Source organism: Mus caroli, unplaced genomic scaffold (genome assembly GCF_978045245.1).
Source record: "Mus caroli unplaced genomic scaffold, Mus_caroli_1 scaffold_16, whole genome shotgun sequence".
NCBI lineage: Eukaryota > Metazoa > Chordata > Mammalia > Rodentia > Muridae > Mus > Mus caroli.
In genome coordinates this window covers 37,476,063-37,489,389 of record NW_028227271.1, presented here as the reverse complement: position 1 = coordinate 37,489,389, position 13,327 = coordinate 37,476,063, and the positions used below count along the sequence as shown (strand labels likewise).

The following is a 13,327-nucleotide window of genomic DNA, read 5'->3' as shown; positions in this document are numbered from 1 at the left end:
ATTTGTGGGGAAATGGATGTGATTAAGATACTTGTATGCATGTATAAATTTTTCAAAGAATAAAATGAAACAAGGGCAGGAAATGTGGACTAGAGTAGCCAGAGAAGTTTTTGGCTTCAGGATGGTCATTGAAAAAATGGTTAGAGTTAGATACAGTCAAGAGACACAGGGAAGCATCCAAATAGAGGAAATAGTATGAGCAAGGGCGGGAGGAACAAAGGTCCTTCCAGTGGCTTAGAAGCAACATGGGCTGCCCAGAAGTGCCATGTGGAGGAAGGAATTGAAGAAACAGTTGCAGGAATGATGATAGTGTGAGGTGTGTATGTGATTTGGGATTCTTAAATTTCTTCCATTGTCCTTAAATCCCTGCTTATTCACTTGATCATTTGTTTCTTAAGTTCTAGTTTAGGTTTAGAACTTTGCAGTATTTATTGAACTATGCTAATCATATGAAAATATAAAAAAATGTTTTCAGGTTACAAAAAGAAAAATCTATCTAGCTATCTATCCAGTCATCCATCCATACACACACACACACACACACACGACATTGTCTTTGGAGTCATGCATGTGATAATAATATGTTTCTTGTTTATACTTCTTTTGTAAAAGCCTGGTGTCTACTTAAAGTGTTTAATTTTTCTATAAGATCGCCAAGGCTTGTTTCTAGTAACAGTGGTTAATATTGACTTGCTAGCATGAGATCTGGCACAGAAAGTGAATGTGCTTCGTATCTATAAGTGGACAGATGCAGGAAGGGAAAGGCACAGCTGGGTGCACAGCATGGTAGAGATGCTGCTACTGAGTGTGCTGCTACTGAGCTGAGTGTCACACAGTTGCCATCCTCAGTTCCTCCAGTTTTTCCTGTTGATATGCGAACAACTCCTATCTTGATGCTTTCTAAGTTACATTCTAGCTTATATTTGACATGCAAGAGTATTTTGCCACTTTAGTACAAATGTAAATCTCACTGAGAATATGATCTTTATCACATATCATATCTAGGATCCAGATATAGCTGTCTCTTGTGAGACTATGCCGGGGCCTAGCAAACACAGAAGTGGATGCCCACGGTCAGCTATTGGATGGATCACAGGGCTCCCAGTGGAGGAGCTAGAGAACGTAACCAAGGAGCTAAAGGGATCTGCAACCCTATAGGTGGAACAATAATATGAACTACCCAGTACCCACCAGGAGCTCGTGTCTCTAGCTGCATATGTATCAGAAGATGGCCTAGTCGGCCATCAGTGGAAAGAGAGGCCCATTGGTCTTGCAAACTTTATCTGCCTCAGTACAGGGGAACGACAGGGCCAAGAAGTGGTAGTGGGTGGGTGGGGGAGTGGGTGGGGAATCAGGTGGGGGACTTTTGGGATAGCATTGGAAATGTAAATGAAATAAATACCTAATTAAAAATAAAAGTAACTTTTCAAGAGAGCCAATGATTGTTCCTGTAGAAATACTGTTTCTGTAAATAATGGTTTTATTTTTGTGAGATAATTCTAATATATATGTCTTTTCACAATAAATTTCAAAATTCTTCAGTAAAAATCAAAGTTACATACAGCTAACTTATCAGGACTTAATTTGTCCATACCCTAAGGAAAAAAAACTAGTTTAAAAGTGTTTAAACATGGAAAGAGAAAGTATCTTTAATAACTCAGTGGAGTACATTCAGGAGACTGTGGCTGTGTTAGTGCAATCACAAGGCATCTTTTTACATTATACCACTATTGTTAGATTCCAAATGCTGCTATAATGTTGCATGATACTTTCTAATCTGATTGCTCCTATTTCAGGAACATTCACAGTTCAGTTTTATGATGGCGTAATCCGTTGTTTAAAAAGAATGCACATTAAAGCCATGCCTGAGGATGCTAAGGGGCAGGTAAGAGTGTTCAGTATTCCTGGCTACTGAAGGGATGTCTTCCTGAATGGTATTTGATCAACATACATATTTATGCATTTTTAAATGAACTAATTGTAGGGTTATGTGCTGAGAGCCCCAAATAGCAGCAAGAAAGAGAAGCATATTATGTAAAATAAATTATACACTTGATTTTTGCTTCTTTGGTTTTAGACCTGCTAAAGTTATAGGTCACTAGTTTCTGTTCCAGGTGAAATCCCAGCATCCACTAAGCTGGTGTTGTCCTATCGACCCAGCTGGATCGTGTAACCAGTCTATGGGAAGTGAGGTAAGTGCCTTTTTGCTTTTAAATTTTTTTGTTTGTTTTATCTGGTATAAAGTCTTATTTAGAAAGCTAATTTTTAATATGAAATTTTACGTAAGTTTCTTATCTTCTTCTTTCCTTCTACAAATCATAGTTATTCACCTTCCTTAAAAGGCGCTTACCTGACACTCTGAAGGCTGTTTCAGATAGGGCTCTCTGAGTAGCATAATAAAAGCAGGACCTTCTATGCTTTGCTACTGTCAAAGCAGGAATAAACGGTGAGCATTTTAAGGAGAGTCTGGGTTGGAGCCATGTTCCATTTGCTGAATATAGTTCCTCAAACATTGGAAAGAAAGGTGCCATTAGAAACGAAAAGTATTTTCTTTTATGTTCTGCTGTTATTTGGGATTTTCAGCACCTGGACCTACAATTAATTTATGAACTTGAAAGTAATCAATGAAAATGTCTAATGTGAAAATATATTCCCTACTTGTTTTATAACATGTAGTTAAAATTTATATCCTAAAGTATGTTAAAAATCACATGGTAACTTTCTGGTAGGCATGAGCATTTTATGGTCTGCAAATGTCTAATTCCATATTTTAAATAATTATTTTTGAGTATTCTGGAAAGTGTGATTGCTTCTGAGAAGAGTTCTATAAATGTAAATTCAGTTTAAAGTAAAAATGCTTTCTATCAGTAAATGACTTTGTATCCTCCTGTGCATCTATTTATATTAATGAAATAGTTTTAAGCAACCAGTGGTGTTCTTTTTAGCATAGTTTGCTACATAACTTTAAATCTGTTTCTTCTTTTACTTTAATACTGTGACTCTGTAACTGTAGTTATTCAGAGGTCCTGAAATGGCACTCTTGTTTGTCATTGAACTTTCAAATTGAGACAATGTGCTTTGTGGTTGAATAATGGGCTATATAAATTAGATTTGTTAGATGTCATATTTGGAAGTATTTAGTCCAATCACAGTGTGCATTAACATTAAGATTGATGCCAAAATACAAAACTCCTTAAAGAGTACTCGATTGGCAACATATTTCCTTTTAATTTTTAATTTTTCTTTATAATTCTTTTTTATAATTCTTAATTATATAAAGATTTAAAATATTTACTAAGTATTTTATAAGTTATTTTATGAGTTTTTTTCCCACAACTATGTGTTAGGCAAGGTTAATATTTTTTTTTAGAGTTGGAATACTTTGAGAATCTTTTTATGAAAATATAAATAAAGCCATCTTACACCAACTTAGCAAAGAGTAATACACTGAATAAATTTACAGTGGAAATGTTCTTCTCTAAGCTGTGTTTAGCACCCATGTAAGATGAGACATTAATAGTAGTTTTATGTACATGAACTCCCAGATTTATTTTCTTAAGCTCAAATAAGAGTCTCAATGCTATTGTTCCTGACTTTGGGAGAGTTGGTTGATGCTACCTCACCTCTGATTGCATTTTGACGATAGCTTGACCTTTTCAAGAAATTTTAGAAATGCTTCTGTTGGAAGTGTAAGCTGTAGGCCTTCTTGAACTGTGTTTGCAGACATTGCTCTTCAGTTGGGTGTATAGTATGGTAGACATAGTGACTATTCTGTCCTTATCCCTGTCTTGTATATAATTTTGAATGGAATGGTAGTGTTGATCTGTAGTCATAAAGCTGACATTTCCTAGGATAGAGACCATTCTCACACTTAGTAAGGTATCTTACTACTTGTTGTTCTTCCTGATACCCTACCCTTAAGCATAGCAGCAATAACTGCAGGGTGAGAGACTGAGGCATATTTAAATTTGAAACTTCACACCTTCATTCTTTCTGAAAGTGTACTAATGAAAAGTGTGTATTGAAATGCACTGAAGATGGGTTTATAAATGGTTATAAATCCCTTGCAATTGATCTTCCTGATATTTTGCATCTGTTGGTTTATTGCTGTTCACAAATCTTTTCATATATACATGGTTGATACTTTTAACCTTACAGTTGAGGTAATTATTTAATCACATAGCTATAATGTTTGCCATGATTAACCAATTTATGATTAAGAAGCATTTTTAAGTAATTAAGTTTGAAAGGCACAATGATTCTTCTGCTGTGTCTTTTTTCAAGGTAGAAAGAAACTTGAGATGGAAATTGCCCCTAGCCATGTCTAACATTGCTCTGTCTACTGAAGCAAACAAACAAAACAGCTGCAGTGTGTAACCTATATACACCCTGCATGAGGCACTTCTGGTGTGGTTATGCTTACTTCTCTTCATCTCCTTTGTTGACCTTTCCTTGCTTTTTCTTTGTTGAAGTTTCTCTCCTCACTACTTCTTTGTGAGCCTTTAAGCTCAACCTGTGGCAGTCTCCAGCTAATTCTTCTTCACCTAAATCCTCACCATACCTCCAGTTGTATACACTGGCTTCTTTGCCTTCGTTTAATATCTTTATCTCATTTGGAAGTCTTGTTTCCCCCTTTTATCTGTCCAGTTTTTAAGCCGCTTCTCTTAATTTTTACATTTAGAAACCAACTCCTATACCCTTATCTCTGAAGTCTCCCATTAGTTTTTCTTTTCAGTCAGATTAAGTGTCTTCTGTTATCTTATGATATATTTGTATATCCTATCACATCAACTTATCTTCATTTCTTTTAAAGATGCTTTCATATAGTCCAGGCTGTTCTTGAACTTCCTATGTAGCTGAGGATAACCTTGAACTTCTAATCTTTCTTGCTTATACCTTCCCATCACACTATCTTATGGTTAATTGTATATCTCTGTAAATTCCTTAAGTAGCCTCTTTTCCTTTATCAGCTTTTGTGTTTTAATGTTAGACTGATAACCTGGATAGTCTTGTGAGACATTCAATATAAAATGGACAAAAAAACCATGTTATATAAATTACATGACATTTGCAGATCATTTCAATGATAGAGGGAGAGATAACTGTAGATACATTTGTTATTTGCAGTGGCCTGTTTATCCTCACTGTGTATTTTCAAGGGTAAATAGTTAGCACCCATATTTTTGTTTTAATTTGTTAACAGTAGTGCTTATGTTAATTTGTGCATTCTAATAATTAAATTCATCTTATGTTATAAAATGATATTCAGTAGAATAAGAACTGTGTAAGCTGGATGGATTTTATTGTCCATTTAGACAGTGCTTTAGGGGCAGGAGTGAAAGATTAACTCTGTAGAAACATTACAAATGTTTATTTAAAACACATTTTTAACTAAAATTCTATATAGAACCATTTGATACTTCTTTACAGTGTTTTATACTTTCAAAATAATTTTGAATTAAAAGTAACACGATTTATTTAGGGTGGGGAAGATACCTCAGCAAATAAAGGCAGTTGCTGCCAAGTTTAATGACCTAGTGTGAGCTGAGTTTGATCCCAGGAACCCACATGGTGGAAGGACTTATATAAATTTTCCCACAAGCATGCCATTGCATGTACACTCCCATCCCCTTACCCCACAGCAAATAAATGTTTAAAAAGAGTATTTTAATACCTAACGAAATTCCTTTACTAGTATTATAAAGGGTGTGATAAATTGATTCTTAAGTTTAAATGTTTAAAAAGTAAAATCACAGTTTGGTTTCTAAGAAGTTAACCATGAATCAAATGTATGTGCATCTTAAAAAGGAATAGTAGCTTGTTCAGTAGTAAAACATTTTTCTTAATACTTATAAAGTAAGGTGTAATTCTCTTCTGTGTGATCCACTGTATTATGAAAATGAAAAGTAATATCACTTTTAACTCTGAAATGTTGAAGCATATCACGTAGCATTCTAAATTTTCTATAGGCTTTTAAAGCTGTTTTTGATTAATTTTATGAAAACCTATGCAAGGCCTATTTGCCATTCGATTTTTTTTTCATTTTCAATTCAGTTAATTAGTTTATCAATCTAAAATCTCACCCCTGCTGATAGTCAGCCACGTAAATATAGTTAGCCTAATTTTTACATGTATGTATGTTTGAGTAGCTGTCAAGATGCAACTTTTTTATGTCTTAGTGAAACTAAAGTTGGATTTTTAATACTTCACATTTTGTTTTTCCTTTGGAGGACTGGATTGCTTTAGTCAAAGCAGCTGCTGCAGCTGCAGCGAAAAATAAAACAGGGACTAAACCTCGAACCAGTGCTAACAGCAATAAAGAGAAAGAGAGAGATGGGGGAAAATGGTTCAAATTACCTTCAAAGAAGGCAGAGACTTCAACGTGCATAGTCACAGCAGAGATTGAGAAGAAGGAAGAACTACCCACATCCAGTGAGACATTTGGTACAAAATACATTCTTCTTTTCCTTTCTCCTGACACAGGTGTTTACCTACCTGAGGTAGCAAATTAGCCAAAATCCTTAGGTTGCCTATAATTTTGAACTTAGAATTAAATTATTTGCTCCTAGCATAATAGGTGACTGATTTTATTATCTTTATTATCAGAATATATGTAACTCTGAAGATTAAAGGTCTAACGTCAGTACTTGACATTACCTCCTTTCAGTATTCTTGAGTATAAATTATATGATATTAGTAGGTTTTTGTTTGAAATTTTTTATTTTAGTTTTTAAGGAATTGTGCTGTTTCAGTGAACTATATAGAGGAAGCAGTAAGATATTATTTTCAAGCTTCAATTCAAGAATAGTTACTTAGTATGCTTTTATTTCTGTTGTATCAGTCACGAGGGATTTGTGTTTGTCATAATCAAGCACTAAGTTTTTAACCAAAATACAAATGCTTTTACTAACTTGCTGTCTATTAATTATATGTCTTAATTTTGGATTCCAGACAAACTCTCATATATGTGTTCTGTTAAAAGTAGGACTTCACATAGACACCGTTCCAAAGATCGTCTTTCCACAGCCAGAGAGCACATTAACAAACAAGAGGAAAAATAATCAAGGCAACTCATTTCAGGCAAAGAGAGCCCGACTTAACAAGATTACTGGTAAACTACAATGATTCTCTTGGTGGAGGGGAGTAGGGGGTGCTAGAGACTTCATGTTAGTTTCTTCTTAATAAAGGAAAATGGATCTTTTGCCTCAGTGTAATAAGTTGATTACTTTCTGGTTTTCAAAGTAAACATCTCTTAACACTGTCAAATAGCATATATTTTCTACCTACCTCACAGGGATGTTGTGAGGATCAATAAGGTCAAATGTTGCAAGAATATAGCCTTAATATCACTTCCATGGTGGAAATAATTTATGTCAGAAATAGGTTATCTGCAGTTACCAACTTGTGGTGGCTTCATTTCCATGGCTTTACATATTTTTATATATAAACAATTTCACAGATGCCGAACCTTACTTAAGAATGTAATCTTTTGTGGCAAAAATATGAATATCTGACTAAATTAGTTCTCTGATTCACTTGTTAGTTCCTGCTTTTTTCTTGAGGTTGGCCTCTAGAGTACCTTCTTATCAGGTACTATGTAGTGGGATAGGGATGGTGAAATTACAGGCCATCCTAGCCAGGCTAGTGCTCAAAGAAGAGGGAATTGAAATATTATATCTAGTGCCGGTCATGCTATACCTGACATGTGTAGGCTGTCAGCCTAATATGTTTCTAGTATTTAAATGAAATGATGATTGTAATTCATTTCAAAGTATACTTTAAAGGGAAGGTGAACTATCTGAATGATTTGGACACCTGATTTTTCAGAACAAAATATTTCAAGGGTCTTTAATCTAATAAAACTGAATAAAACATTTGTGCCATTCATTTAAGTACTTTGAAGAAGATTAGCTTCTCTATTAGGTCCAGGGAAAAATATTAATTACGTGTTGTGGGGTTTTTTTGTTGTTGTTGTTTTTTTTTTTTTCTGAAGGATGACTGGAGCAGAGAGCTCTTGTGAGCTTCTCTGTGACAGGGTTATGATTTCTTTCTGCACTGAGGGGATCAGGCTTGTTCCATTTGTTTGTAGTAACTTCTCTTTAGAAATTGTTAGTCTTGGAGAAATCCATTCTCTTCTCTAAATTGATTGTTCTGCTGTTAACTTGAGTCTACGGTTGTGGCTTAAATACAGAACTCAGTGTACTGCTTGCAGGGCAGAATGGTAAGCTACTTCTCACTCCTGTGATAAAAGAGTGAAACCACACTGTTGGAGGATTCAAGACCAAGGAAGATGGAAATGCCACTGACAGGATACAGCTGATTGGCAGCTTCCCAGCATGAGGGGTTTCTTCCTTCAGCCACATAACCTGCTTTTAATTTCAGCCAGTATATTTTCACATATGCCTGCTTCTAAATTCCTTAACGGGAGGATGGGAGGGCTAAACTCAACATTTAAAGAAATAACAAAACTAAAAGAGAAGCCAGCCGAGTCCACATGATACATTAACTCTGCATGACCTTGAAGAGGCAGTAGTAAGGTTAAAAGAACCATTTTCCTTGTTCCTCGGATTAGAATCCAGGTTCCTTAGTAAAGGGACTTTCCTTTCAGTTTTCCTTAGGAATGTCAAATGTAATGGTTAGTACCAGAGTAACACAGAGTCTTACCCATAGGAAGCCATTAAGGTCTTCCCCCACTTTATTTACTCAGAAGATTTACATTTATCACAATCCTTCTAGCAGTTCATCTCTGCTTTTATGTTTGATTTCATGTCACAAGTATGCCATGCATAAGGACAGTAGATAAAGGATTTTCTTCAATCCTAGTCCTGGTGTGCTTGTGTACAGTGTATTTCATTTGTGGTCTGTGAAGAAAAATGAGAACTTGTGTAAAATGCAGATTCATGTTGGAATCTTGCTATATTTTAAACTTACCAAGTTCTACCTGTGTCTTTTTGTCCTTTACTAGAGAGGAGTGGGCAAGAATTGTAGCAGTTTGTTCTTATTTACTTTGAGTCTATCCAAAGATTAGTGATCCAATTATTGGGTAAGTTTAGCTCTGTGATGATATACTTTTTCCTTCCCTTCATATGTATCCTCTGCTGATTGTTGTAGAAAGAATGATAGAGGGATGATGTTTTCAAAGTTTGCAACTAGAAAGAAATGAAGTTGTATTCTCCTTGGTTTTGAATATGTAATATGCTTTCATGATAGTTCTATCATATGGTATACATAACATTCATTTTAAGGTAGACAGTTTTGCACAGAATCTATAACTTTTAGTAACAAGTTGCAAACAAACTGAGTGTTAGTGAACATGAAAATAGTAACTGTATACATCATAAAGGAATAAAGAATAGTACTTAATACAAGATGTGCTCTCATTGTTATGGACATTGCTGGAAGTTAGAAATGTTTGTGTGATGTCAGGGATTTTTGCAAAATTTGAAAAAAATCCTGAGATTTAAATTTACTCATGACACATACATTTGATCAAGATTTCAACTTCTTTGTTCTTTGGGCACCCACTTTTGTATTCCTGGGAGCATTGGCCTCCTGTTTCTCAGTGAAGTCTATCATTATGGAATGATTTTGTTTGGTGGTATGATTCATGGTAACTTGATGTTCCCCTTCTACTCACTGTTTAATGTCCTGGTGCCATAGCTTGCATTCTGTGAGACAGTCTCCTAGAACAGAACCTGTTTCTAATGTACTGAGAATAAGCATTTGAAATGATTAAAGTTAACTTAATTTGTATCAGTTTTTTCTGAATTCTCATTTACTCTGGATATGAAATTTTTCTTATGATGTTGTCAGGGAAAGATAATTGCATTTGGACTGTCTGTTCCTCCAAGCAGAGGGAGAACCTGCTCTCCAAGTGCTTGTTTTATCATGTGTCCTCTTTTGTTTATGCCTACTAATTTTTTTAAAGTTGATATTCTGATCAAGCTTACTGTGTATATTTTAATGTGTATATTTGGCGCTTTTGAATGCTATAGATACCAAGTGTATTTTGAAATTAGTTTATCTTAAGTTCGTCATTACTGTCTGGCCAAATTAAAGGGTTTCCTTTTTCTTTATAACAATAATATAGAAATGGCTTTTAATCAAATTGATCTATACTATCGTAATAGGTTATGGATGGATTGTTTTTTTTTTCTTTTAAAACTTGTACTATATGCTAAATAATTCATGTCGTCTGTTGATGAATGTAAAAAATATTCTATCACTTCTAGGAAAGATAACAGAGTAAGGCATAGTTATTAATATATTGCATGGCAAATATTTGTTGTGTTTGAATAGCTTTAAGAAATAGAACTTCTGCTCATTTCCTGATATAAAAAGACTTTGATTCTGTGTCATTAACAAAAACTTAGGTAGCCTATTGATTCTCAAGAATGATAGCTGGAAAAGAAACAAAAACAGTGATATGTTGTTTTAAATGTTAAAGAAATACTCTATGCTACATCTTTTGTGTTTATGTAAAATATGTTTACAATGTAAATAGGATTGAATTTGTGGGTTAAAATTTTATAAAATAATCTACATGCCTTTATTTCTCTTTTAAATATACACCTTACGTGATGTGGGACGTGAAGGAACTATACAGATGGTGGTCTCAAACTAAGTAAAGTACCAGTCACTGATAGATCAGATTCATTGCTTTCCGCTGCACCTCTTTGTTTCATGCTAGGTGTACACATTCAACTTTTCAGTAAAGACAGCGTGCCTACTGCCTAATGAGCACATTACATTTGTCTCTCTTATTACTTTGAGGAGGTCATATGAATATGTGTGTTTCCATCTTGGTTACTTAACACCTTTGGGGTAGTTATATGAGAAAATTGGCTCATGTTGCCTTGTGAATAACTCTTTATCCTTTAGTGTTTCAGGGAACCTTTTCTCTCCTATAAGCTAATGTTAACAATTTTAGTAATAAATGTGATAAAAATTCCTATAGCAAGTTTATAATTATCACTTGTTATACATGTTTCCTTTTATGAACACAGTAGCCATAAAATCTAATAGTTGTTTGAAGGTCTGATAAACCTAGTCTCATAAAAAGTACTGACAGAATGAGCTAAGAATTGTATCCAAGTAAATGCTTTTATTAATTAAGGCAAAATTTTGATGTCTTGTGAAAAAAGTGTGTCATAAATAAGGAATTCTGTCTTTTAAAAATCCAGTGTTAGGGAAATACATTACAAAACAACTAGAACTTTCCATTTTTTCATCATGTGTAGAATGAAGTCAGACCAGATGTTCTAAAGACCCACACACTCTTTCCCTTTCATATAAAATAAGCCTAAGAAATGGTATTGAAACTTTTGGAAGAAGATACTGCATAAGTGAGCATAGATGCACTAAGCTAAGGTTAACGAGTATAAGTGAAATTAAAATTTAGAAATGCTTTTTGAAAACTAGTGTGGCAGAATGATATGCCACTCTACTTTATAAGTATTAGCAATATAAAACATCTTAATCTAGACTTTGAAGCCAGAATTAAGTTTTATGTATTTAAGCATCTCAAAAAATAACATTAAAAAGAAAATAAGTCAATTATGTGAACAACTCTCAAATTTAAGGGTGTTTGTATTTATTAAAAGTTAGCATTTGAAAGTATTCCCTGTAGAAGTTTATTGTGATGAAATCATTATTTCTTTCCTAACAAGCCATTCTTGTACAATTTTTTTCAAGGTTTGTTGGCATCCAAAGCTGTTGGGGTGGATGGTGCTGAAAAAAAAGAAGACTGCAATGCAACAGCTCCAGTCCTGGAGCAGGTATGAAATGGTAGCATTTGCTTGTTTCAAGTCCCACTGGAAGGTCACTCACGGAGCTGTAGTACTACGTGATTGCAGTTGCCCTCTGATCAGATATGGGGATAGAGCACTGACTCATTGATGAGACACTTTTAACTCTGCCTTCTCCCGAATATGCACATAGGCTATGGACTGTATTAGCTTATGTTCTCCATAGACTGAAATGAAAGCCATTGTCTCCACAATTAGAAGGCCTGGAGACAGGCATCCCAGGGTATGAGCTTCCAGCTGGACACCTTTAGCTTTCAAAAAGACCCTTACACAAATACTTTTCATTTGTGGATTTAATCAGGGTTTTTTGACATCCAATTAAACTTCTTTTATAAGAAGTTTCTTTTATATTGTAACAGTTGGTGTTCTTAGACTGTGTTTTATGAATTGATCAATGAGCCATACATTTTTGCTAGGATGTATATTTTAATAACTACAATAAAAAAGAGAATTTAAAAACCTTTGAAGGGTCTGTCTTAAACCACCTAATAGAGACATTTAGAACTGCAGGTTGCAGTTGCTAGAACTGGCCGTGGCTATGTTCACGTTCCCACAGTACCTGTACATACTGAGCTGTGCATGCTTTTCCATCCTCTAAGGGCTTAACTCCTTAGGCACTGTATGAATACAGTAATAGCCATAACTGAATTTCTTTGGTTCTCCTGTTTTAAAATCTGAGCCTTAATGTAGTTTCAATAAATCCATTTTGTATTATCTTAATTTTCTTTATTAGTAGACTAATAAGACTTTAAAATGAATACCTTTTGCTCTTCTCTATATGTGTTTTAAAGGATAGCCCAAATTTAATTGATATTGTATTGAGTTTTTCAGTGTTGATTCAGGCCTGATTTGAAAGCAGTGTATTGTTTTGATACCTCCATTAATGTTGTATTAAATGAATGGTCTTTTTAAATTGAGATCAATATGTCAGTGACTCATACCTTCCAGTTTTCTGTGAGCATCAAACGGTTAAGTCTTTGCCGTTATTGTCAGTATATCAACCAAATTTTAAATACTTTTTTACTGTGTATGACTATATTTAATGTCCCAGATATAACAATATTTTGTACTCCTACAATTGTTACAATATACTCAGAATGCGATATATCAGGGACTTGGGTAATAAAATATTTCTGGAAAATTCATTACAATGTCAATCTTTCATTACACATAATCTGTGAGGTACATGTGATTGTGAAAAGTACTTACTATATGTGGAAAGATAGTTTAGAATTGAGTAACCAGGTCAGAGAAACAGTTTTAAAAAGAAAGGAAAGTAGAGCAACTCGGCTATTTGTACTTGCATAATTCAAAACTTTTCAAAGTCCTTGCCAGTTTTGTAACAGAGACCAATAATCATTAATTGAACTTTTGTAAATGTTCTAGAGTTTAAGGAACATCACGCTGTTCCCTCTTTTATTTTGTCATTCAGGTTGACTTCAATGTGAAAATGTTTTGTAACCAGACTCTTAATTTTTATGGTATTTGTTAGCCTTGCTTCTAAGCTAAAAAGCCGAGTT

General features: G+C 34.3%; 1 protein-coding gene across 13 annotated transcripts in view; it reads left to right on the top strand.

The window, feature by feature from the left end:
- The window catches only part of Phf20l1 (PHD finger protein 20 like 1), a 68,111-nt gene that overhangs the window by 19,480 nt on the left and 35,304 nt on the right, over positions 1-13,327 (top strand). For 4 of the 13 annotated variants that reach the window (XR_003834993.2, XM_029470077.2, XM_029470078.2 and 1 more), the window contains exons 5-9: positions 1,797-1,885; positions 2,103-2,192; positions 6,231-6,444; positions 6,983-7,111; positions 11,695-11,777. Coding sequence is in view for 12 of the 13 variants with exons in the window: in XM_029470077.2 (XP_029325937.1) it covers positions 1,797-1,885; positions 2,103-2,192; positions 6,231-6,444; positions 6,983-7,111; positions 11,695-11,777 (605 nt within the window). In the remaining variant the exon portion in view is untranslated. The remainder of the gene's footprint in view (positions 1-1,796; positions 1,886-2,102; positions 2,193-6,230; positions 6,445-6,982; positions 7,112-11,694; positions 11,778-13,327) is intronic. The other 9 variants (XM_085831937.1, XM_029470080.2, XM_085831936.1 and 6 more) reach the window with 5 other exon arrangements.